Genomic DNA, 27,478 nt, shown 5'->3' on the forward strand with positions numbered 1-27,478 from the left:
CACACAAGTTAAAATAAATAAGCATAAATATGGGTTGTATTTACAATGGTGTTTGTTCTTCACTGGTTGCCCTTTTCTTGTGGCAACAGGTCACAAATCTTGCTGCTGTGATGGCACACTGTGGAATTTCACCCAGTAGATATGGGAGTTTATCAAAATTGGATTTGTTTTCGAATTCTTTGTGGATCTGTGTAATCTGAGGGAAATATGTGTCTCTAATATGGTCATACATTTGGCAGGAGGTTAGGAAGTGCAGCTCAGTTTCCACCTCATTTTGTGGGCAGTGTGCACATAGCCTGTCTTCTCTTGAGAGCCATGTCTGCCTACGGCGGCCTTTCTCAATAGCAAGGCTATGCTCACTGAGTCTGTACATAGTCAAAGCTTTCCTTAAGTTTGGGTCAGTCACAGTGGTCAGGTATTCTGCCACTGTGTACTCTCTGTTTAGGGCCAAATAGCATTACATTTACATTTACATTTAAGTCATTTAGCAGACGCTCTTATCCAGAGCGACTTACAAATTGGTGCATTCACCTTATGACATCCAGTGGAACAGCCACTTTACAATAGTGCATCTAAATCTTTTAAGGGGGGGGGTCAGAAGGATTGCTTTATCCTATCCTAGGTATTCCTTAAAGAGGTGGGGTTTCAGGTGTCTCCGGAAGGTGGTGATTGACTCCGCTGTCCTGGCGTCGTGAGGGAGTTTGTTCCACCATTGGGGTGCCAGTGCAGCGAACAGTTTTGACTGGGCTGAGCGGGAACTGTACTTCCTCAGTGGTAGGGAGGCGAGCAGGCCAGAGGTGGATGAACGCAGTGCCCTTGTTTGGGTGTAGGGCCTGATCAGAGCCTGAAGGTACTGAGGTGCCGTTCCCCTCACAGCTCCGTAGGCAAGCACCATGGTCTTGTAGCGGATGCGAGCTTCAACTGGAAGCCAGTGGAGAGAGCGGAGGAGCGGGGTGACGTGAGAGAACTTGGGAAGGTTGAACACCAGACGGGCTGCGGCGTTCTGGATGAGTTGTAGGGGTTTAATGGCACAGGCAGGGAGCCCAGCCAACAGCGAGTTGCAGTAATCCAGACGGGAGATGACAAGTGCCTGGATTAGGACCTGCGCCGCTTCCTGTGTGAGGCAGGGTCGTACTCTGCGGATGTTGTAGAGCATGAACCTACAGGAACGGGCCACCGCCTTGATGTTAGTTGAGAACGACAGGGTGTTGTCCAGGATCACGCCAAGGTTCTTAGCGCTCTGGGAGGAGGACACAATGGAGTTGTCAACCGTGATGGCGAGATCATGGAACGGGCAGTCCTTCCCCGGGAGGAAGAGCAGCTCCGTCTTGCCGAGGTTCAGCTTGAGGTGGTGATCCGTCATCCACACTGATATGTCTGCCAGACATGCAGAGATGCGATTCGCCACCTGGTCATCAGAAGGGGGAAAGGAGAAGATTAATTGTGTGTCGTCTGCATAGCAATGATAGGAGAGACCATGTGAGGTTATGACAGAGCCAAGTGACTTGGTGTATAGCGAGAATAGGAGAGGGCCTAGAACAGAGCCCTGGGGGACACCAGTGGTGAGAGCACGTGGTGAGGAGACAGATTCTCGCCACGCCACCTGGTAGGAGCGACCTGTCAGGTAGGACGCAATCCAAGCGTGGGCCGCGCCGGAGATGCCCAACTCGGAGAGGGTGGAGAGGAGGATCTGATGGTTCACAGTATCGAAGGCAGCCGATAGGTCTAGAAGGATGAGAGCAGAGGAGAGAGAGTTAGCTTTAGCAGTGCGGAGCGCCTCCGTGATACAGAGAAGAGCAGTCTCAGTTGAATGACTAGTCTTGAAACCTGACTGATTTGGATCAAGAAGGTCATTCTGAGAGAGATAGCAGGAGAGCTGGCCAAGGACGGCACGTTCAAGAGTTTTGGAGAGAAAAGAAAGAAGGGATACTGGTCTGTAGTTGTTGACATCGGAGGGATCGAGTGTAGGTTTTTTCAGAAGGGGTGCAACTCTCGCTCTCTTGAAGACGGACGGGACGTAGCCAGCGGTCAAGGATGAGTTGATGAGCGAGGTGAGGTAAGGGAGAAGGTCTCCGGAAATGGTCTGGAGAAGAGAGGAGGGGATAGGGTCAAGCGGGCAGGTTGTTGGGCGGCCGGCCGTCACAAGACGCGAGATTTCATCTGGAGAGAGAGGGGAGAAAGAGGTCAGAGCACAGGGTAGGGCAGTGTGAGCAGAACCAGCGGTGTCGTTTGACTTAGCAAACGAGGATCGGATGTCGTCGACCTTCTTTTCAAAATGGTTGACGAAGTCATCTGCAGAGAGGGAGGAGGGGGGGGGGGGGGGGGGAGGGGGAGGAGGATTCAGGAGGGAGGAGAAGGTGGCAAAGAGCTTCCTAGGGTTAGAGGCAGATGCTTGGAATTTAGAGTGGTAGAAAGTGGCTTTAGCAGCAGAGACAGAAGAGGAAAATGTAGAGAGGAGGGAGTGAAGGATGCCAGGTCCGCAGGGAGGCGAGTTTTCCTCCATTTCCGCTCGGCTGCCCGGAGCCCTGTTCTGTGAGCTCGCAATGAGTCGTCGAGCCACGGAGCGGGAGGGGAGGACCGAGCCGGCCTGGAGGATAGGGGACATAGAGAGTCAAAGGATGCAGAAAGGGAGGAGAGGAGGGTTGAGGAGGCAGAATCAGGAGATAGGTTGGAGAAGGTTTGAGCAGAGGGAAGAGATGATAGGATGGAAGAGGAGAGAGTAGCGGGGGAGAGAGAGCGAAGGTTGGGACGGCGCGATACCATCCGAGTAGGGGCAGTGTGGGAAGTGTTGGATGAGAGCGAGAGGGAAAAGGATACAAGGTAGTGGTCGGAGACTTGGAGGGGAGTTGCAATGAGGTTAGTGGAAGAACAGCATCTAGTAAAGATGAGGTCAAGCGTATTGCCTGCCTTGTGAGTAGGGGGGGAAGGTGAGAGGGTGAGGTCAAAAGAGGAGAGGAGTGGAAAGAAGGAGGCAGAGAGGAATGAGTCAAAGGTAGATGTGGGGAGGTTAAAGTCACCCAGAACTGTGAGAGGTGAGCCGTCCTCAGGAAAGGAGCTTATCAAGGCATCAAGCTCATTGATGAACTCTCCGAGGGAACCTGGAGGGCGATAAATGATAAGGATGTTAAGCTTGAAAGGGCTGGTAACTGTGACAGCATGGAATTCAAAGGAGGCGATAGACAGATGGGTAAGGGGAGAAAGAGAGAATGACCACTTGGGAGAGATGAGGATCCCGGTGCCACCACCCCGCTGACCAGGAGCTCTCGGGGTGTGCGAGAACACGTGGGCAGACGAAGAGAGAGCAGTAGGAGTAGCAGTGTTATCTGTGGTGATCCATGTTTCCGTCAGTGCCAAGAAGTCGAGGGACTGGAGGGAAGCATAGGCTGAGATGAACTCTGCCTTGTTGGCCGCAGATCGGCAGTTCCAGAGGCTACCGGAGACCTGGAACTCCACGTGGGTCGTGCGCGCTGGGACCACCAGGTTAGGGTGGCCGCGGCCACGCGGTGTGAAGCGTTTGTATGGTCTGTGCAGAGAGGAGAGAACAGGGATAGACAGACACATAGTTGACAGGCTACAGAAGAGGCTACGCTAATGCAAAGGAGATTGGAATGACAAGTGGACTACACGTCTCGAATGTTCAGAAAGTTAAGCTTACGTTGCAAAAATCTTATTGACTAAAGTGGTTAAAATGATACAGTACTGCTGAAGTAGTCTGGCTAGCAGTGGCTGCGTTGTTGACTTTGTTTGAAAGTGTAGCTGGCTAGGTAACCTCGATAGCTGGCTAGGTAACCTCGGTAACTGGCCAGATAATTAGTTTATACTACACAATTGTCTTAGATACAAGGACAGCAAAGACAACTATGTAGCTAGCTAACACTAGCTAGCTAACACTGCACTAATCAAATCGTTCCGTTGTAATGTAATAGTTTCTACAGTGCTGCTATTCGGTAGAAGTTGGCTAGCTAGCAGTGTTAGCAGTGTTAGCAGTGTTGACTAGCAGTATTGACTAGGTAGGAGAACGGCAGCGCGGCGGACGAAAATAGCTGGCTAGCTAACCGAAAATTACTCTAGACTCCACAGTTATCTTAGATACAAGGACAGCAAAGACAACTATGTAGCTAGCTAACACTACACTAATCAAGTCGTTCCGTTGTTCCGTTGAATGTAATAGATTCTACAGTGCTGCTATTCGGTGGCTAGCTGGCTAGCTAGCAGTGTTGATTACGTTACGTTACGTTAAAAGGACGAAACTAGCTGGCTAGCTAACCTAGAAAATCGCTCTAAACTACACAATTATCTTTGATACAAAGACGGCTATGTAGCTAGCTAAGATCAAACAAATCAAACCGTTGTACTGTAATGAAATGAAGTGAAATGTGATACTACCTGTGGAGCGAAGCGGAATGCGACCGGGTTGTTGAATGCGGAAGTAATTCTAGTTTGCTCAGTTTTTTTGTTAATTCTTTCCAATGTGTCAAGTAATTATCTTTTTGTTTTCTCATGATTTGGTTGGGTCTAATTGTGCTGTTGTCCTGGGGCTCTGTGGGGTGTGTTTGTGTTTGTGAACAGAGCCCTAGGACCAGCTTGCTTAGGGGACTCTTCTCCAGGTCTCTCTCTCTCTCTCTCTCTCTCTCTCTCTCTCTCTCTCTCTCTCTCTCTCTCTCTCTCTCTCTCTCTCTCTCTCTCTCTCTCTCTCTCTCTCTCTCTCTCTCTCTCTCTCTCTCTCTCTCTCACTCACTAACTCTCTCAGCACATATCCATGTTTTGATGGTAGGTGTTTGTCATAGTATAGAGTGTCAGTGCATGTTATTATATTTTAGATTCACATCCTCCTAGTGTAGATTTATAAGGGCTGTTTTTCATCAGGTTAGTAAAGACCAATGACATATCATACAGTTTACATACATGTATAGTGTTTGTGCTTTTACTGTAAAAGGCATTCCATCTTTTCTTTACCCCTTTAGTTTGATTTAATATATTTTTTGCTTTCAACAAGCTAAGTTTTTCAGTCTTTGTTCCAATAATCTACAACTCAACACATTTTGTGACAGGCGGGAAAAAACGCATTACATCCATAATTGTTAGTCCTGTGGCTATTAAATGATAGGGAGTGTTTTATTAATTTAGCACTAATTCCTCTTGCAGTTAATGTCTCTCAAACTTAATGGGAATGAAGAACTATTAGAACTGGTTACTGAAGAGTGAAGTTTTAAAACTCAGAACAGACAACATGCACACATGAACACAATAACAACACACCCCATTTAACACTCAAGACTGACAGCTCAGATCCATTGCTTGGGTGGAAAAACCTTCTGCATGTTTTACTAGTGTCACACATAGCACAACTTTTATCCGCATAAAAAATATCCCAGAGATATCAATTCCGCTTGTTCGTGTGTTATTGTACAGCAGAGCAGGGCTGTAAGCGATAATGCCAGGGGTGCTGTACATTAATGGAACGCTCCTCGGACCATCAGAATGAACTATGATTAGAACAGTCTGTGTTGTAATGTGCTGTATTGCTTGAAATGTGTTATAGGTCTCTATGTCTGTAATAATGTGCTGTCAGATGGGGCTTCATCGTGGTGTGTGTCTGCGTCTGGGCAGACAGAAATAACCACTGTATCTCTCTACTCTCTGTCTTCTCTCTCTCTCTCTCTCTCTCTCTCTCTCTCTCTCTCTCTCTCTCTCTCTCTCCTACTCTCTCTCTCTCATTCTCTCTCGTTCTCTCTCTCTCTCTCTCTCTCATTCTTTCTCTCTCTCTCCTACTCTCTCTCTCTCTTGTTCTCTCTCTCTCTCTTGTTCTCTTGTTCTCTCTCTCTCTTGTTCTCTCTCTCTCTCATTCTCTCTCGTTCTCTCTCTCTCGTTCTCTCTCTCTCTCATTCTTTCTGCTCCCAGGCAACAGGGGTAATTATCTCACACACACCCCTAACCTCTCTTTCTCCCTCTCTCTCATCTCTGGCCTACCACCAGCTGCACCCATAATAACAGTACTAGTTGGAGAGGAGAGGGGGAGGAGGGGGAAGAGGAGAGGGGGAGATTAAAGAGAGAAAGAAAAGGGAGAAAGAAAGGAGAAAGATGATGAAAGATTATTTTTAAGCAATTTCTCTCCGTTCTCTTGCTCAGTCTGATAACTTGTTTGGTTTTAGAATTCCATTTTGTGTAATTATTGTACCTCAGAGCTACATAACGATAAAGGTGAAATGGAGAATGAATCGGTTTTCTCTCTATTTACTGTCCATTTCTAAGTATACTGAGCCACTGTTTCTGTCTCGGGCTCTGTTTCCTCAGCCCATGTGACAAACTGTAAGAACTACACAAACTGTTCTGACGGAAATGATTTGGACACGCTATATGAAATACACAACTACACCATACTCTAACTATGAAGACAAGTACATATATTCTTTGAGAAGGTGTATTTGTTGTTAATATAAGGTGAGGGTTAGAGGTGAGGTCAGGGTCAGTGTTAAAATCACATTTGGTGAATGATCCCATTACAAACCAACTCAAGTTCAAGTTTGTTTATTCGGCATATACACGATATACACTGAGTGTACAAACAATTAGGAACATCTTCCTAATATTGAGTGGCACCCTCCCCTTTTGCCCTCAGAACAGCCTCTATTGGCTGGGGCATGGACAAGGTGTCGAAAGCATTTCACAGGGATGTTGACTCCAATGCTTCCCACAGTTGTCAAGTTGGCTGGATGTCCTTTGGGTGGTGGACCATTCTTGATACAAAAACCCAAACTGGTGCACCTGCACCAACTACCATACCCCTTTCAAAGGAACTAAAAGATGCTGTCTTCCCCATTCACCCTCTGAATGGCACACATACACAATCCATGTCTCAAGGCTTAAAAATCCGTCTTTAACCTGTCTCCTCCCCTTCATCTATACTGATTGAAGTGGATTTAACAAGTGACATCAATAAGGGATTATAGCTTTCACCTGAATTCACCTGGTCAGTCTATGTCATGGAAAGAGCAGTTTTGTACACTCACTGTACATGGAGTACACAGTGCAATGAAATGCTTACTTGCAAATTCCCGTCTCGACAGTGCAGTAGCAATAGAATGAAACAAATGGGTAAAGAAAGAGTAGTAAAAAATAGGTTTTTGCTCAATGAGATAAATATGGAATAGTGTCTCTCTTTCTCTGTTCCAGCACCACTGACCCCCCCCCCCCCCCCCCCCCCAGCCATAGTATAGTCCTGTAGTGCATTCACTTGTACAACAGATCAGTGACATGTTGTCCATTAGTGTTGATGAAAGGTAGATGTACCAGCCTGTCTGTCTGTCTGAAGGTGTGTGGAGATCCTCTGACTTCACCAGGTGTGTGTCCTTTTCCTGCTCTCATCTCTAACCTCTACCTCCCCAGCCCTCAGATCCCCTCAGAGAGAACAAAGCCCTGCACTGGGGTTGTACGTGTGTGTAGAGTTGATCTGACTGCTGTTGCTCTCCGAAATGAGAGGGGTCAGGGGTTAGAGGTCAGTTGGTGTCTGAACCATTCTCAGGTAACAATAGGAGACTCACTAAACTACGCGGCAGGTGGTTAGAGTGTTGGGCCAGTAACCGGAAGGTTGCTGAATCGAATCCCCGAGCTGACAAGGTAAAAATCTGTCCTTCTGCCCCTGAACAAGGCAGTTAACCCACTGTTCCCTGGTAGGCCATCATTGTAAATAAGAATTTGTTCTTAACTGACTTGCCTAGTTAAATAAAGGTTTGATTTTTAACAAATAAAACGACCCATTGTGCTCATATGCCGTTCATATTTTTACAGTGGATTTTTTTATTTAGGTAATTTAAGCTGTAATCTGCTTCTTTTAAAGAATGATAAATTATCTGCTTTTAATTTTTGAAGAAGAAAAAATTAAAACGTACATTACTATTATCTATTCAAAGCTCTTTTGAAATGTTTGGTCTGCAACCTTTATGGACTCGTAGCCTCGATGTTCGCAGTTCTACATGAACAGACAGCCCACTCCACCTTCTAACCATGCCTTGACTTTGAAAGCTGATATTCAAATAGGTCTGAGTGTATTTCCGGTTCTGCAGAGGGAAGGTGTGTTTGGCTGTATGAGATGACAGGGGCTTCTTTCAGTGTGCATAATGTTGGTTGCTCCAGTGTGTATCTTTCACAAGGAGAACTCAAGGTTAGAGCACAGAGCTCTAGCAGAGATCTGGTTAACTCTACTTCTGTGTGTGTGTGTGTGTGTGTGCGTGCGTGCGTGCGTGCGTGCGTGCGTGCGTGCGTGCGTGCGTGCGTGCGTGCGTGCGTGCGTGCGTGTGAACCCGTTGCTGTGTGGTTGAATTAAAGAAGTCCTGGTTCTAATTTAACTCGCTTCAGTAACAACTCATACTTTTCTAGGTTTCACAGTTCAAAGCCATGTTCATTCTCTGGTTCTAGACACGTCTTCATCACTATAACAGGTAGGTCATCTGGTGATAGCCCAATCACTATACTACACCTGTCTTCTTAAGGAGAAACTGTCTGTTAGAACACCCCCAGGAATCTGTTAACTGGAACAGAGGGTTCCGCTTCCCAAATTCAGGATGTATTTTGAGATGCAGATGTCATAACGTCAGAGTCCCTGAACCCAGGCAGAAAGTAATAGGGAATATAAACTGCTGTGCTTCCCAAAAGGTCTGCTGAGAGATGCTGCAAGCAGATGACAGCAGGATTCACACCCAGAAAATAGTCTATTTCAAACATTCATGTATTGATATAACCCAGAAAACTTCCCAAGCCCTTGCTTGCAGTGCAGTGTGTCAACTAGACTACGCCTCTGTGTTCATCCATTAAACTAACGCTGTATTTGTAGATATTAGTATGACTGAGTGACTGTCTCAGTCTAAGTGGTTTGTATATTGGGAGGAGAACGCCGTCAAAATGCTGTGTGTGCACCCTTGCACAAAAACACATACTGAACACACTAACACAGGGAAATGCTGTGTATGTGTATCCTTGCACCTGTAATGAAGTGATTATGCTGACTAAGAGAGAAGAGTGCTGTAGTCACACATACTCAGTGCTGCGTAATGATGGTAGCTAACCTAAATGGCTTGGTACATCGCTGATAATTACCCAGGCAGGCCTCTGATATTGAAACCCCTAAACAGATCAGGGGCAGAGAAATAGGAAATAGTAGACGGTAATATGAAACTGCAAGCTCGCTCTACCTTCTGCAGGACGAGAGATTAACGTGTGAAAGAGGGATGAGGAGAAGAGCAGAAGTCACAGAGGGATGAGGAGAAGAGCAGAGGGATGAGGGATGAGGAGAAGACCAGAAGTCACAGAGGGATGAGGAGAAGACCAGAAGTCACAGAGGGATGAGGAGAAGACCAGAAGTCACAGAGGGATGAGGAGAAGACCAGAAGTCACAGAGGGATGAGGAGAAGACCAGAAGTCACAGAGGGATGAGGAGAAGAGCAGATGGATGAGGGATGAGGAGAAGACCAGAAGTCACAGAGGGATGAGGAGAAGAGCAGAAGTCACAGAGGGATGAGGAGAAGAGCAGAGGGATGAGGGATGAGGAGAAGACCAGAAGTCACAGAGGGATGAGGAGAAGACCAGAAGTCACAGAGGGATGAGGAGAAGACCAGAAGTCACAGAGGGATGAGGAGAAGACCAGAAGTCACAGAGGGATGAGGAGAAGACCAGAAGTCACAGAGGGATGAGGAGAAGACCAGAAGTCACAGAGGGATGAGGAGAAGACCAGACGTCACAGAGGGATGAGGAAAAGACCAGAAGTCACAGAGGGATGAGGAAAAGAGCAGAAGTCACAGAGGGATGAGGAGAAGACCAGAAGTCACAGAGGGATGAGGAGAAGACCAGAAGTCACAGAGGGATGAGGAGAAGAGCAGAAGTCAAAAGCACATCTGGAGTTCTATAATTCTGGAGGAAACAGAATCAGGTAGAGATCAGAGATCAGAGATCAGGGTGGAAGAACGCCTCAGTAATAGAACACTACTGTAGAGAGGACATCCAGGGTCATAACACTGAGACGAACCAACCCCAAAGCCTAACAGATGCACGCAGGGAAACACACAGTCACACATACACACCCACTCACACACACACACACACTCTCACCCACTCTCTCTCACACACACACACACACACACACACACACACACACACACACACACACACACACACACACACACACACACACACACAACCACTCTCCCTACACACACACACTCACTCTCACACACACACACACACACACTCTCTCTCTCTCTCTCTCTCTCTCTCTCTCTCTCTCTCTCTCTCTCACTCTCATTCACTCTCTCTCTCTCTCTCTCTCACACACACACACACACACACACACACACAGGGAAGAGTGTCCTCCAACTCTGAGTAGTAGTAGTTATTAGTATGAGATCCAGGGAATCAGAGAGAGGGGTTGGAACTGTTTAAAGAGTCCACTCAGAACTACTGAAGGACACAGCTGAAGGACTGGGAGGAGGCTGGAGGATATACTGTAAAGAGAAGGGAGGAGGCTGGAGGATATACTGTAAAAAGAAGGGAGGAGGCTGGAGGATGTACTGTAAAGAGAAGGGAGGAGGCTGGAGGATGTACTGTAAAGAGAAGGGAGGAGGCTGGAGGATATACTGTAAAGAGAAGGGAGGAGACTGGAGGATGTACTGTAAAGAGAAGGGAGGAGGCTGGATGATGTACTGTAAAGAGAAGGGAGGAGGCTGGAGGATGTACTATAAAGAGAAGGGAGGAGGCTGGAGGATGTACTGTAAAGAGAAGGGAGGAGGCTGGAGGATATACTGTAAAGAGAAGGGAGGAGACTGGAGGATGTACTGTAAAGAGAAGGGAGGAGGCTGGAGGATGTACTGTAAAGAGAAGGGAGGAGGCTGGAGGATGGAGGATATCCTGTAAAGAGAAGGGAGGAGATTGGAGGATGTACTGTAAAGAGAAGGGAGGAGGCTGGAGGATATACTGTAAAGAGAAGGGAGGAGACTGGAGGATGTACTGTAAAGAGAAGGGAGGAGGCTGGAGGATGTACTGTAAAGAGAAGGGAGGAGGATGGAGGATATCCTGTAAAGAGAAGGGAGGAGGCTGGAGGATGTACTGTAAAGAGAAGGGAGGAGGCTGGATGATGTACTGTAAAGAGAAGGGAGGAGGCTGGAGGATGTACTGTAAAGAGAAGGGAGGAGGCTGGAGGATGTACTGTAAAGAGAAGGGAGGAGGCTGGAGGATGTATTGTAAGAGAGTAGAGAGGAGGATGAAAGATGGTAGTGTAGAAGGACAGCAAATGAAATTAAGTAAAGAGGGGGAGGATAGAAGAAAAGAGAGGGGGATGAGGAAAGAGAGGAGAGAGAGGAGGAAGGTAGTAGTTCATAAAAATAAACGAAGGGTTTGATTCCAAAAGGCAATAAATGCCAATTTTTCACGTTTCTATTTTTCATTGGAAACGAATGCTCATGGGTCCCTTTCTGTATGAATTATAGCTGTTCTCATATTTTTATAACATTTACTTTAGATGTGCTTTAGAATGTGTTTTTTGCTAAACAAAATATCCTCACGAACCCACTCATATATACACTGAGTGTACAAAATATTAGGAACACCTCTTCTTTCCATGACATAGACTAACCAGGTGAATCCAAGTGAAATCTATGATTCCTTATTGATTTCACCTGTTAAATCCATTTCAATCAGTGTAGATGAAGGGGAGGAGACAGGTTAAAGAAGGATTTTAAAGCCCTGAGAAAATGTAATTGTGTATGTGTGCCATTCAGAGGTTGAATGGGCAAGGAGGCTGGGCAAGTAGGCTTTTTCCCTTCTTTTTGGAGGAAAAACATATGTTTGGGGGAAAACAGCTAATTCCTGCATTTCAACACATTTTGCCATGGGGCAGAGAGAAAAATGTGCAGTTTTATAATGCTATTCTACACATTTTGTCATGAGTCAGAGAAAATCGTGCAGTTTTAAGCTGATTTCCTGCAATTGTACACATTTTGCCATGGGTCAGAGAGAAAAATATGCAATTTTAAAGCAAATTTCCTGCTACTCTACACATTTTGCCATGAGGCTGAGAGAAAAAAGTGTATATTCTGTTAACTCATACCCAAATAATGTTTTTGACTCATCCTATACCCATATTTGTGGCCAAAGCATAAGTTGGACCGTTAAAGCTAATTTCCAGCAATTCTACACATCTCTAGGGGCCCCTGACCTCCAAGGGTTTACTGCATTGTTGGGTTGGAGCTTGCACTGTACTTGTGCACGTGATATTAAAACTCGAAACTTGAGTGTATTTAATCAAAAAGCTTCCCTTGATACAGTGGCTTGCGAAAGTATTCACCCCTGTTGGCATTTTTCCTATTTTGTTGCCTTACAACCTGGAATTAAAATAAATTTTTGGGGGGGTTTGTATCATTTGATTTACACAACATGCAGGTTGCACTTTGAAGACACAAAATATTTTTTATTGTGAAACAAACTAGAAATAACACAAAAAAAACTGAAAACTTGAGTGTGCATAACTATTCACCCCCCCCCCCCCCCCCCCCCAAAGTCAATACTTTGTAGAGCCACCTTTTGCAGCAATTACAGCTGCAAGTCTCTGGGGTATGCCACTTGGATTTTTGCCCATTCTTCAAGGCAAAACTGCTCCAGCTCCTTCAAGTTGGATGGGTTCCGCTGGTGTACAGCAGTCTTTAAGTCATACCACAGATTCTCAATTGGATTGAGGTCTAGGCCATTCCAAGACATTTAAATGTTTCCCCTTAAACCACTCAAGTGTTGCTTTAGCAGTATAATTAGGGTCATTGTCCTTCTGGAAGGTCAATCTCTGTCCCAGTCTCAAATCTCTGGAAGACTGAAACAGGTTTCCCTCAAGAAGTTCCCTGTATTTAGCGCCATCCATCATTCCTTCAATTCTGGCCAGTTACCAGTCCCTCCCGATGAAAAACATCCCCACAGCATGATGCTGCCACCAGCATGCTTCACTGTGAGGATGGTGTTCTCGGGGTGATGAGAGGTGTTGGGTTTGCTCCATACATAGCGTTTTCCTTGATGGCCAGAAAGCTACATTTTTGTCTAATCTGACCAGAGTACCTTCTTCCATATGTTTGGAGAGTCTCGCACATGCCTTTTGGCGAACACCAAACGTGTTTGCTTATTTTTTTCTTTAAGTAATGTTTTTTTTCTGGCCACTCTTTCGTAAAGCCCAGCTCTGTAGAGTGTGCGGCTTAAAGTGGTCCTATGGACAGATACTCCAATCTCCGCTGTGGAGCTTTGCAGCTCCTTCAGGCTTATCTTTGGTCTCTTTGTTGCCTCTCTGATTAATGCCCTCCTTGCCTGGTCCATGGGTTTTGGCAGGTTTGTTGTGGTGCCATATTCTTTCCATTTTTTAATAATGGATTTAATAGTGCTCTGTGGGATGTTCAAAGTTTCAGATATTTTTTTATAACCCAACCCTGATCTGTACTTCTCTTCAACTTTGTCTCTGACCTGTTTGGTGTCACGATCGTCATAATAACACTCGGACCAAAGCGCAGTGTGTAATCGTTTCAACATTTTTATTATAAGTGAACTGCACAAGAAACAATAAAGAAATAAACGATACGTGAAGCTATGGAGTGCTCACAGGCAACTACACATAAACAAGATCCCACAAAACACAGTGGGGAAATGGCTGCCTAAATATGATCCACAATCAGAAACAACGCTAAACAGCCAACATAGAATGCCAACATAGAAATAAAACAACCTAGATTACCCACCCTAGTCACACCCCGACCTAACCAATATAGAGAAAAAAAAAGCTCTCTATGGTCACGGCGTGACATTTGGAGTGCTCCTTGGTCTTCATGGTGCCGCTTCCTTGGTGGTACATCTTGCTTAGTGGTGTTGCACACTCTGAGGCCTTTCGGAACAGGTGTATATATACACTGAGATCATGTGACACTTAAATAAAGTCCACCTGTGTGCAATCTAACTAATTATGTGACTTCTGAAGGTAATTGGTTGCACCAGATCTTATTTAGGGGCTTCATAGCAAAGGGGGTGAGTACATATGCACGCACCACTTTTCCATTTATTTATTTTTTATAAAAATTTTAAACAAGTAATTTTTTTTTGTTTCACTTACAAATATTTTGTGTATGTCCATAAAAATACATTTAAATTACAGGTTGTAATGCAACAAAATAGGAAAAACGCTAAGGGGGATGAATACTTTTGCAAAAAAAGTTGTAAAACTATGTGCTATGTGATATTTGCACAATATGAGACAAATGTATTATGTTCATATTTATTTATGTATTGATACTTTATTACATGTAACTGTTTAAAACCCAATCGGGATGCTTTTCCTATTGGAGTTCTGTTGTTTGGGGTGGATATATAGCGGTTTGCCACAAAACAAGATTATTTGTCTCTCTAAAATAAAAGACCTTGCAATATATTCTAAACTAAGTCATGTCTGTCTTTTCACTAGCCCATGTCATGGTAAGACAGAAAAATAATAGCTCTATCTCGTTCATAATGTGTTTTTATTTCATGTCAATTTACCAATATTTCTGAAAATGAATATATTGCATTTTGTAATTAAACTCTTCAAACATGTTCGGTTTAATTCAGCCCTGTGTCTAAACAGCCTTTGTATTTTACACATTCTCCACCTCCAAATTCTCAATTTCTTCTACCTCCCCTGGCAGAGTGTGTGAGGGAGTGAGTGAGTCTGTTTCCAGAGTGGAGTGTTAGGCCTTTGCATTATTGATGTTCACACTATTAACACATTAGAGAGGCAGTAGATCTTCCAGAGGCCTGCCGGTATGGAGACAAACACACACACACACACACAAACACACAGCTCTGCATGTAGACGTCAGATCACACACAACTTTATCAGGAGATGGAGAGTCCCGTAACTGATACAGTGAAACAACATAATAGTGGTACCTAAATGTACATATTGCCCCTTTTGCACTTTGATGGAAAATGACTAATCACTACACAGTTCTAGTAGACCAAGTAAAATCAGTCTGATTACTGGATCTTCTTGGTGAAGGAGTCCCAGAGAGCAGCTAGTTGGGCCTTCAGGTCCTGGGCCAATGGGTCCAGCTTCTTCAGCTCCTCTCCATAGGGGGCCAGGTTCTGCTGGAGCTCCTGGGTTCTCTGGGTCAGCTGTGTCTGGAAGCTCTGGGTCAGGGGAATCATGCTCTTTTGGAACTCTTCCAGGTTCTGGTCTATTTTCTGCTTCAGATCCTCCGTGTAGGGGCCCAGCTGGGCCTGCAGCTGCTGCACACTCTTCTCCAGGCTTCCCTTCAGCTCCTCACTCTTCTGGAGTAGAGTGGTCTTCAGGGCGTCAGAGTCCAGGGCCTCAGCGTAGGTGGTCATGTCCCTTTTCAGCTCCTCCACCTGCCTCTGGATGTCTGCGTTCCACTCGTCAGAGTAGGGCTGCAGCTTGGCTGTCATGGTGCTCAGGTCCTTCTCCAGACGAGCTTTAAGCTGCTCGGCCTCCTGGGAAAACTTTGCCAGCAGGTCCTGAGTCAGAGGAGTCACCTGCCCACGCATGGCCACGGTGTACTGGTTCACAGCATCAGCACTCTCAGAGACCATGGTGCTATGGAGACAGAGAGAGAAAGGTCAATACAGAGGCAGAGTTATTGAGGTTAACAAACAGGTAGTTAGTTACTCAACAGTTGTTATGAAACACCATTATATTGTGTTATTTTCTACATACTGAGACTTACTTAACTTCGTGTGCCACCTCTGACTGTCGGATCTTCTGTAGGGTGTCCTCAGCGGTGAGTGTTGCCTTGGCGACATAGTCCCAGAATGCATCTTTCACCATGTCCAGCTGTTGCTGAGACTGGTCCTGCCACAGGCCATTGGCATTGCACCCTGTAGGAGAGGCCGTGGATTATTTCATTTTCAGTCTAGACTGGAGGGTATTTGAGATGATACATTTACTCCTTTCATTGATATTACACTACTGTTACATTTAGTATTGTCAATTTCCTTCCTGTCAAAAATACAAACACTATAGCCAAGTGTTGATTAATGAAAACATGAAAACGTATTCTCCACTCACCAGTGAAAACAGCAAGAGCAAGCAGCACTAAGACATTCATGACTGGGCTGTAGGCTGTTAATTGGAGAAAAAAATACAATTGGTGAATGAAATATTAAAGTCAGTTTCTCATCCCAGATATTATTGTAGCCTATGTGATTACAAAATGCCTAGAGGCAGCTAGTGTCTTACCTGCTTGAGAGAGCTTGTGTCCTTGTTTCTGGTAGTACTGTGTACTGCAGGTATCAGGGCTGTGTGTATATATAGGGGACTGGCAATTGTAGTGAAGAACAAAGTCCAGGACTGAGTGTCCTGCTGTATGTCCTCTTGTCACATCGACTGCCACATCACATCCTCAGTACTCTGGGGACACGTTATGGGGACCCAGATGACCTGCTGACACCATCCATTTTAGCGTCATCATAATAGCATTTGACATTATGGGACATTTTCCCAGACACATATTAAGCCTAGTCCTGCACTAAAAGGGCTTTAAATATAGAATGCTTTGAAAATGTGTTTTACTCCAGGGCTAAATCTGTGTCTGGGAACTCTGTAATTCTACGGTGTTACTTCATCTATAGGGGATGGAATGGCTGAAGAATTGGTTGATAGGTAAAAGCTGATTATTATTCACTTATTTGTATTTCAAGTATGTCATTCGGGTCTGACCGCTATCTGAACACTGTCTTCCAGATTAGGGGTGAAATTAGAGATTGATTAAATATGGACTAAATGTAGACTTGATTCAGATGTCAATAGAAATGAATGAATTACATTAGTCATGAGATGATGTGTTGGGAAACAAGTGGCAATGAAAATACGTATGGGTGACGCACTGATGACTCAGTAGACTCTGAACTTTCATATTGCAATGTCATATGATAAGAAACATCATCAGGTTAATGTTTGTCTGAAGATCTCGTGGTCAGTATTTTGTCACGTAGAGATGCTTCTTGTTGTAAAATGTACACTAATCCTATCGCCCACCACAAAAACAAATCATAAAACTCTATATAGGGAGTTAATAAATCCAAAATACACATACATGTTTACCCCAAATGCGTACATTAAATACATTTTTTGAATGAAACAGATATTTTAACTTCATATAGTCTGACAAGAACTTTGACCCCCAATATCTTTGGATGACCCAGTAGAGATTGTTTTGAGAGAAGGGATTGTATTTCCTTACACAACCAAGTCCTACACTTAATACTCAGTCAGATAAAGCTGAATTGTTGCACTCAGCCTTTCAAGTGAAATTACTGATCAGAATTCATACCCTAATGCTATTGTTGTTTATGGAACCAAATTATTAAATAGGTAGTTGCTAAATGCTGACTCTTCTTTAAAAAAAATGATCTTAAGGGTTTCAGTTCAATATATTTTCCAAGTCAATAAATTCAATTGATTCCTGATTCCTTTTAGTGGTCGGAAATAAACATAAACAAAGGCACAGAGAGATCATCCATAGAAAAAGATGTGATGGAAAATCCAATGAGTTCTTGCTTACTTTAATGGTGCTACCATATATAATGTGGAATCGTACATTCTATACAATCTATTTCTGTCCACTCTCCTGAGAATAGAGTTTCTGTAATACCACAAGGCTGCAGGGCCGTTCCACTCCTAATGATTGGGTGGGGGAATTCACAAATGAACAAAACTCAGAATAAAAACAACTCGGGCAAAAATAATGCTTGTGGGTGTAATGTTTGTGAAAATGGCTATATTATGGAGTACTAACATATTAGTTGTGGCTGTTGTGTTTGGTTGTTTGTGTGACGCACAAACATGGAGACCATCATCACAGAAACCGTTAGGTCAAGCTCTTCAGCAACCTCAGCAGGCCAGGTACAGTAGGGTTTCCCAAACTCTGTCCTGCCCCCCCCCCCCCCCCCCCCCCCCCGGTTGCACATTTAGTTTTTTCCCCTAGCACTACACAGCTGATTCAAATAATCAAAGCTTGATGATGAGGTGGTTATTTGAATCAGCTGTGTAGTGTTAGGGAAAAAACCTAAATGTGCAACTGGGGGGGGGGGGGGGGGGCAGGACAGAGTTTGGGAAACCCTGATGTAGATGACAGTGAAAAGGTGTCATGTGGAGACCCAAGCATCAGTGCTCCTGATTGTGACACCTTAAATAAATAAATAATGTTCCTAAATGTTGCATTTGCTTGACCTGTATCCTACCCTGATAACAGTGACGGTCAGTTGTTGGTGCTGCTGGCCAGGGATGCCACTCTGCCCCACCTGGAACTGGATTCAGACCCAGCACAGAGGAGTGTCATTACTGCCCTATTGGCTGTCTGCTGTCTGAATGAAGCACACAGCCACTCACGCACAAAACACATCTATCACCCTGTGAGTGTGTGTGTGTGTGTCTCTTGCCCAACCGCTCACGGAGAAAGCCCATCTATCAGGCTGTCCACCGCTCGCTCTCACGCCTGCATTACGGCCCTGACCTTTTTACCATCTGTCTCTCTGCCTGGGTATAGGCGGACAGGCTGTGTGTGTGTGTGTGTCTGTCGAAGGTCCCAGCACCCATGGAGAGCTAAATCTCATTCCCCAGCCTGACGGATGACTGCTGCTGAGAATGTAGGACACACACACATAGACACACAAACACACACACTCAAACATTCACACACACAGACGTTCACTTTGCCCTCAAACTTGTGGTCTCACTTCATTTATCCTGCTCTGGAGGTGCGGTTGGTGAGAGAGAGACATGAGAATATGAAATGTATTCTCCCTGTAGAGTTACACTCTATAGTTTCAACACGATGATTCTGCTTACACGGTGAGTAATCTGACTAGAGAGAGATCTGTTACACACCTGCTGTCATCTGAAGTCATAGACCTGATCTGAGGGCTGTGCTGCTTTCCTTGCCTATTTTCTAGTCTCTACTCTTAATAAAACACTAACTTCAAAAACGGAGAGAGGTGTCGAATTAGAACACTGAACCTAGTAGGAAAATAGACAGAGGAAAGCACAGAGCAACACCAATGATAGAGAGAGAGAAGGAGAGGGGATAGAGAGAGAGGAGAGAGGATAGATAGTGAGCGAAGGAGAGAGGATAGAGAGAGGAGGAGAGAGGATGGTGATAGAGGAGAGAGGATAGAGATGGAGGAGAGAGGATAGAGAGAGAGCCAGAGAGAGGATAGAGAGAGAATGAGCGAGGATAGAGAGAGAGGATAGAGAGGGAGAAGGAGAGAGGATAGAGAGAGAGAAGGGGAAAGGATAGAGAGAGAAGATAGAGAGGAGAGAGGATAGAAAGAGAGAAGGAGAGAGGATAGAGAGAGAAGATGAGAGGATAGAGGATAGAGAGAGAGAATGAGTTAGGATAGAGAGAGAGGAGGAGAGAGAAGAGAGAGAGAAGGAGATATGATAGAGAAAGAAGGAGAAAGGATAGAGAGAGAGGATAGAGAGAGGAGAGAGAGAGGATAGAGGGAGAAGGAGAGAGGAGAGAGAGAGGACAGAGAGAGGAGAGAGAGAGGATAGAGGGAGAAGGAGAGAGGAGAGGGAGATAGAGCTGTGATTGGGATGCAGTGGTGGGGAAAAGGGATGGAGATAGAGGGAAAGAAGGATAGAGAAATGTGTGTATGGGGTGCAGCAGTGGGAAAGATGGAGCAGAAGATGGATAGGTGTGTGAGGTGAGGTGTGTGTGACTATATTGCAGTGGAGCGTAGCAGGCAACAGGCCATGGAGTCATTGACAAGAGGTGAAGGGGACATGCTTCCTCATTCAGAACTATCCTGCTGACCTCTGGGACAGTGTGTGTGTGTGTGTGTGTGTGTGTGTGTGTGTGTGTGTGTGTGTGTGTGTGTGTGTGTGTGTGTGTGTGTGTGTGTGTGTGTGTGTGTGTGTGTGTGTGACAGAGCAAAAAGTCACCCTCCAACCTATTACAGTGATGTCAGATGAATGTGGTTAGATCAGGGTCTGTGCTCTCACAGCTCTCTGCCTTGATAGAGTCTTTCTGTGGCTTAGATTTAGCCCACTGAGGCAGTCAACCAAAGCCTTACAGTACCTGCAGGAGCAGACGGGCTAGCGCTGGTGTGTGTGCGTGCATGCGCCTGCGTGTGTGTGTGAGCCAGGGGATTTGGGCTTCTGTAGACAGCCACATCCTGGGATTTACTGAGAGCCAGACCATTGTCAGCAGAGAGAAAATCCCTCCGTTTCTTCACCTTCCTCTGTCTCTCCCCTCCTGTCACTCCATCTCCACATTTTCTCCACTCCCTCTGTATCCATCCTCCCTTTTCACCTCTTCTCCTCTCCCTCCCTTTCTTTCCTTCCATTCCACCCCTCCATTCTCTTGCTCACTGCAGGCTCCTCCTCCTAAAGACAGAGAGGAAGCCTAGGCCTCAAAACGGTCTTGGCTGAACATCAACACAGTGTGTCAACTAACTTGTGTGTTAGGGAAAATCTGGCAGTGTGAGTCGATGATATTACTTTGACTATCAATTTACCAACATTTCCCCCCCCAAAAAAGGCAAATCTTTAGAAATTACATTATGGTACTGTTGATTTCCCCTGCTGTTATGTTGGCTCCACGCTATGGAGAGATGGAGAGACCAATACTCACTAGATCTACAGTGTGGGGAAATTAAGCGTGTGCATGTTGTTTTGGCAACATTCAGAGCTCTGAGAACTAAAGAGAGAGAGAGTGTAGCGTGAACACTGGAAGTTGGGAAGTACAGGGATTGCAAATGTAATAATAAATAGAACATAGTACAAAACAAGAAACACGAAAGCGTACAAACATGAAACAGAGTCAATAAGGCCTGAGGAAAGAACCAAGGGGAGTGACACATATAGGGGAGGTAATAAGGAAGGTGATGGAGTCCAGGTCAGTATCATGAGGCGCAGGTGCGCGTAACGATGGTGGCAGGTGTGCGTAATGATGAGACAGGATCTGGGTGCCATGAGAGCGGTTCTTTAAAGAGTTACCATCTCCCGAATTAAACTAGGTCTTTACCTATCACATCTATAAACAGTCAACTTATTAATCATAACCTCGTATCATATCATCATTCTGAACTGTCGTAACCTCCTTGCATCCGCAAAAACCTGAACCTTACTTATGATTCAGTACCACACAAATTGATTTAATGATTTTTTTACTAGCTAATTAAATGGTAACACAGAATATACATACACACTTAATACGTTAAGTGCGGTAGAGAGGGACAAAGACAGAAACTACTCTCACTTACAGTAATCATATACCTTCCACACGAACCGCCGACCTCTTTGAGTAAGAAATCGTGAATGTATTTACGTGAAATGTCTTGGTTCACCGGATCTCTCTCGGTGGATAGGGCCGCCTTGGAAAGGGAGTTGGGCCTTTTCGCGGCACGCTTGCAAGGCTCTGATTGTACAAAATGGTTCCAACAAGTCTCATACTTTTTTCCTTCTCTGTAGTTGTCCGGTATCCGGTGACTTGTCATGTAGTCCTGAACCGAACTACGGAGTTGATTTTCCTTACATTCGCTCCTGAAGAAGCTTCTTTGAAGATAGGCTAGCCAGCCGGGTCGATGGTCCCCAGTGGGGTGATGAGAGTAGCGTAATACAATGGTTTGAGCAGAGTAGTAGGATTGTCCTACATAAATTCTCTTTTGAAGATACTTTACTTAGGACAGCTAATCATCTGTACCAGTGATTGTCCGGGAGGTGAGTTTATCGTCTCTACCTCCTGTTGAGATTCAAAGTTCAGACCACTTTAAACGTCCAGCTGCAGCTTGACGCTTTTCTGGTCTGATATGTTAATTTCTTTACCCACCATTTATGCAGGTAGTTCGAAAGGGGCAGTTCCGTCAGGCTGACATGCTCTCTGACCTCACTTGGGGGTGTGACTTGTTACTTTCAAAGTTTATGTAAAGCAATTATCTCTTATAGCTCCTCAAATCACATCCCTCTCTTAACAAAAACACTTTAATAATTTTTCATATTACATGCACAACGCATAGGATGGACACTTCATACATGTATTGGGTATACTTTCCAAGTTACAGTATTTCCTTTATAATATTTTTAATGACATCACAAAATAACAAATAAAATGACATTAGTGTTCTATAGATCGCCTCTGACCATTCCCCACGTTCTATGTTAGAAATATTGTTCCAGTTTTCACTTTTGAACGTGTTAAAGTATCTTGAAACAAAGGACATTCCTTTGGTGAATATTGGAGAGGAAGACCTGAATCTTCTTTTCTTGATTTACAACAGGACATGAGTTGTTAATCCTCACCAGTCACCTCCTCCCCCCCTCTGCAGGTGAGAAGAGGGGAACTGATTATTCATTGCAAACCTGATCTGACCTATTTGGATTCTCGTGGTCAGTCATTACAGTGGTAATTAAGACGAATAGAGAGATCATTACTCTGTGTCTCCTCTGAGCTGCTGCAAAAAGAGAAGAGCGACCTTTTGAGACACACCTGTCTCTGCTCTCACACACACACACTTCTGTCAGAGGTATTGCTGGCTAAACTGAGCAGGAAGGTGCCAGAGGGAAGCTCTAAAATACATTTCCTCTCATCACATAAACGCTCCCTCTCTCCTTCCCCCCCTCCCACTCTGTCTCTACCTCTAACAAATCCAAACTCTCAGTTGCTTTGTTCTCTCTCACTTCTTAACTCTAAACCAGGAATTGACCTAGGGCAGTAAACACTACTCAAAGATGGTTAATTCAACCTCCCACAGAACCAAATTATCTGTTTGTATTTGTGACCGACCGGGTCGATTCGGTATTATGTAGCAACATTATAAAATTGTGTTTTTTACATTGGATGAAAGTAGACTCAGAGCTAGAAAATTGTATATCATTCACTACAGTTGAGTAACAATGGGAAAGTAATTCTGCTTTGAAAGTTGATCAACTTTATTTTGAGAAAATGTCCCTTGAATTTTTTGACAGCTACTGGAGAGCTCTTCTTTGTCTACACCCATTCAGCATTGTTCACACCCTCTTAAGCTTTAGCCCCACCTATCTCTTTAAGGATTCACATGCGAGGCTATGTACTAAACAACCAAAGATTTCAAGACTAAAGGCTGGTTTATACTATGGGTGTGTTCGTAAATTTAATCTGGAATGCCAGAGTGCGCTCTGGGCGTTCGTAAAGTCAGAGTGTTGTCAGATTGTCAATTTGGAAATTCAGAGCGTTTCGCTCTCAGAGCGTTCGGAGTGCACACTGGATGCACTGGCCGAGGAGTAGGGTTGATCCAAGCGTTCTGACCTCACAACAGCAGTCAAGCACCCAAGCTAGCCGGCTTACGTTGGCTAGCTTGCTAGCTACTTCCAGACACAAATGAGTGAACAGCTCACTCTGATCATTTTACTCTCCCTAGCAGAGCTGGTTAGGCTGTTTTTATGTCATCCAGAGCGTTGGTGACTGAAACTGTGCTGCTGGCAACAATTTAATGATTCTTTTTTGCCAACGTTTACAGACACCGGCCATATTCAATGGTATGTCACGGTGTGTCACGGTTGTCGTAAGAACGGGACCAAGGCGCAGCGGATGTAGAGTTCCACATCTTTATTCCAAAGTGAAACTTAAGCAAAACAAAATATATCAACAAACGAACAACAAAACATGACTACGTGGTGCACATGCACAAACACAAAACAATATCCCACAAACACAGGTGGGAGAAATATCTACTTAAATATGATCCCCCAATTAGAGACAACGATTACCAGCTGCCTCTAATTGGGAATCATACACAACACCAACATAGAAAAATATAAACTAGAACACAACATAGACATTATAAACTGGAATACCCCCTAGTCACGCCCTGACCTACTACACCATAGAGAAACAAGGGCTCTCTATGGTCAGGGCGTGACAGGGTGTTGAGCGTTCGTAAATTCGTCAGTTATTCTGCACTCTGGCAAATTTACCAGCTACGTCTATCGACAGTTATCGCACTGACTTCATAAACATTCTATTGAAATAGTTACTTGCATAGTGGAGTCTTTTGTTTAGACACGTAGCTAGCAAGTTAAACAATGAACCATAATCCCAACTCATAACGTTACTACCCTATATGAATCTGCAGGTAGCTAATCAACCAGGTTCAATGTTAGCTAGCTAACATTAGGCTATAATGAGCAATGCAAATGTCTCTGAGATACGAATAATATTACTAAATAGATCATACACATAAAGTTAGCTATCTAGCCATCCAGCTAACATTAGCTAGCTAACAGTACACTTTAACTTCAAATGAAAATGACTTTCTGACAAAATTAGAAACGTGTAAAATCTGAAAATGTAGCTAGCTAGACTATTTTACCCGTATACCTGGATGGACGCTTCTCCCTCTCTGTCATGGATGCAATGGTTGCCCTTAGTTTGAAGATGAAATCCGGAGACAGGTGTTTTATATAACATTTACCATTCCTCTCTCAACTCAGTCTCAGGACATGGTCACTCGTGGGGTGTGTGAAATAAAACCTAATAATAATGTGTGCCTTTAGTTTGCATGTGATCTGGCCTAGTGAGACTGAGCTGGGATATTATGTTGAGAAAATTGCTGTGTCACTAAGCTAAATCACAGCTTACTGAAGACTGAGTTTGGGCTGCTGGATGTGTGTTTATGTGTGAAATATCAACCATATGTTCCTAGTTTCTCTCTCTGGTATTCTGTGCACTGTAAGCTTGTGGGGAGCTGTTCCAGCTTGTGCAGTGTATGCTACACTTAACTACTGATCCAAACTAGTGTCTTACATCAGTTTCTATTGTAGTTTTATAATCACACTGAAAACATGTGTAACAGTTATATTCTATGTCGGGGTCGTGACCCCAACAAAAAATTATGAGTACAGATTATTGTATGGGACAATATACAAATGTTGTTGTGAAAGATATTTAGAAAAATGCAATTTTATTGAGTTTGAACCACTGCTGTGGTGTCACGATTCTTCTACAATTGAACCCAGAAGCAGACCAGGACAAGGAGAGTAAGACGAAGGTGAATATTTATCTACAAGTTTGAATGTAGTGATAGAAAAATCCAAGTGGCGGAGCGGGCAGCGGAGGTGAGTTGATGGGATTGAATAGGCAGATCCAATGAAGTAACTGAAGTCACCGACGACGAGGTAGGGATGAGATGAGTGTTCCGGGTGAATGACTGTAGACAGAAAAAACGGAGGTGAGTTCAAGGCAAGCAAGACGTACAAAACAACAAAACAAACTCTATCAAACTGGAGGCTGATACACTGGCACAACATACTGTTCATGGCTAACGATCCGGCAAGGAATGGATGTCAGGTCAGTGCTTATGAAGTGGAGGGGTGATGATCAGGACCAGGTGTGCAGATAGCGGATTGGAAACAGGTGCGGTAAATCAGAGATCTCCCAACCAGCTACGTCGCCCGGCAACCAGACAGGGTGCGTTCCAGGACACCGGAAAAAACACTCCAGGACAGAACACAGGCAAAAACAGACTCAGGAAGCAGGATTCGTGACATGTGGACCAACTGGCTATGACCATGTCTATATAGTTCCAGTCCATATAGCCTTATAGTGTTACTATGACTCCAGCTCTGTACTCTGATGACCTCCATCCATACAGTTCATCTCTGAAGTGATCTATTGGGATCTGCTGTGCTGTGATAACCCAGCTAGTTCATCATCAGACCTCTACACGCCTGAACCTGAATCAACCCTCTTCTCTCTTCTTCTTTCATCACTCTGTTCTCTGTCCAGGGTGGTCAATCAGACAGGTTGAGAGACACACACAGACTCAACAGGAACCTCCCCTGTTATTAGAGAGACAGTGAGAGAGAGAGATGGAGAGATAGGTGTGTGTGTACATGTGTGCGCACGTGCGTGTGTATGTGTGACAGGGCTTGCTGTGGCAGCTTGCTGCCTGGCTGGGTGATTGTCCATCAGAGATCCTGTCTGGATTATAAAACCAATCAGAACAGAGTGATTGCTGCAGCCAGATGGTGATTGGATCATAGCCCACCACCGCTGCCACACTACCGCCAGGAAAACAGAGCGGGAGGGAGGGAAGAGTTGAGGAAGGGAAAGAAACAGATGAGGGAGAGATTGAGACAGAGGAAGGGAGAAGAGAGGGAGAACCAGGCCGAGATAGAGAGAGATGGAACACATAAAGAGTATGTAGGCTATTCAATATTCTCCTCATGCTGCCTGTAGAATGTGATTTAGCTCAGTCCGACACTCACTCACAGACATCTACTTTGAGGAACAATGTTCTTGTCTGGGATAGAACCGTTTGGTTAGTTTTGATAGAATGTCTACTCATCATAGAGTTTGTGTGTGAAATCGATGTGTGAAATCATCTCACTTCGTTCTAGTCAGAAGTGATGTCTACTGATGATGTGATATCTATCTAGTGATATATAATACTTGTCTTTCTGGAGAGACAAATGTGCTGCCTGGAGCTGAACTTCATAGAACAACCAACAGAAATCAGTTATGAGATGATGATTAGTTCTCTTATATCCTAGCTACAGTAGACAAATACTGGCCACCACGCTCTCCTGTAGTAAGTCAGAATAGTAAGTAGTACTCGTGTAGTAAGTCAGAGTAGTAAGTAGTACTGCTGTAGTAAGTCAGTGTAATGCGTCTGTGTGTAGCTGGTGAGATGAGTCAGGTGCAGGACAGCAGATATGAGTAATGAAAGCAATTTTACTCAATAATATAACAATACACGTCGTAAAAATACAAGGCCACAAATACGGACCGCAATACAATAAACAATTACTCACAAACAAACATGGGGGAACAGAGGGTTAAATAATGAACAAGTAATTGGGGAATTGAAACCAGGTGTGTAAGACAAAGACAAAACAAATGGAAAATGAAAAGTGGATCGGCGATGGCTAGAAGGCCGGTGACGTCGACCGCCGAACGGCGCCCGAACAAGGAGAGGGACCGACTTCGGCGGAAGTCGTGACAGTCAGAGTATTAAGTAGTACTCCTGTAGTAAGTCAGAGTAGTAAGTAGTACTCCTGTAGTAAGTCAGAGTAGTAAGTAGTACTCCTGTAGTAAGTCAGAGTAGTAAGTAGTACTCCTGTAGTAAGTCAGAGTAGTAAGTAGTACTCCTGTGGTAAGTCAGAGCAGTAAGTACAGTAGTACTCCTGTAGTAAGAGACAGATAGACTCTCTCACACACACACACACACACACACACACACACACACACACACACACACACACACACACACACACACACACACACACACACACACCTCATACACACGCAGACTCCTGTACTCACATATACAGTTGAAGTCAGAAGTTTACATACACTTTAGCTAAATACATTTAAACTCAGTTTAAATTATATCACAATTCCTGACATTTACTTCAAGTAAAAATTCCCTGTCTTAGGTCAGTTAGGATCACCACTTTATTTTAAGAATGTAAAATGTCTGAATAATAGTAGAGAGA

The 27,478-nt window shown here is 44.5% G+C and overlaps 2 protein-coding genes across 2 annotated transcripts in view; one reads left to right on the forward strand and one right to left on the reverse strand.

The window, feature by feature from the left end:
- Nucleotides 1-27,478, forward strand: part of LOC120058396 (ephrin type-A receptor 6-like) — a 260,362-nt gene that overhangs the window by 187,506 nt on the left and 45,378 nt on the right. The gene's annotated exons all lie outside the window — the stretch shown is intronic.
- On the reverse strand, nucleotides 14,249-16,269 carry LOC120058395 (apolipoprotein A-IV-like). Its single transcript, XM_039007025.1, has 4 exons — nucleotides 16,241-16,269; nucleotides 16,070-16,123; nucleotides 15,729-15,879; nucleotides 14,249-15,598 (listed from the first exon to the last, which is right to left on the reverse strand). The coding sequence occupies exons 2-4, from the start codon at nucleotides 16,107-16,109 to the stop codon at nucleotides 15,022-15,024; spliced, it is 768 nt and encodes a 255-aa protein (XP_038862953.1). The 5' UTR covers nucleotides 16,110-16,123; nucleotides 16,241-16,269; the 3' UTR covers nucleotides 14,249-15,021.

This window comes from Salvelinus namaycush, chromosome 13 (genome assembly GCF_016432855.1).
Source record: "Salvelinus namaycush isolate Seneca chromosome 13, SaNama_1.0, whole genome shotgun sequence".
Lineage (NCBI taxonomy): Eukaryota > Metazoa > Chordata > Actinopteri > Salmoniformes > Salmonidae > Salvelinus > Salvelinus namaycush.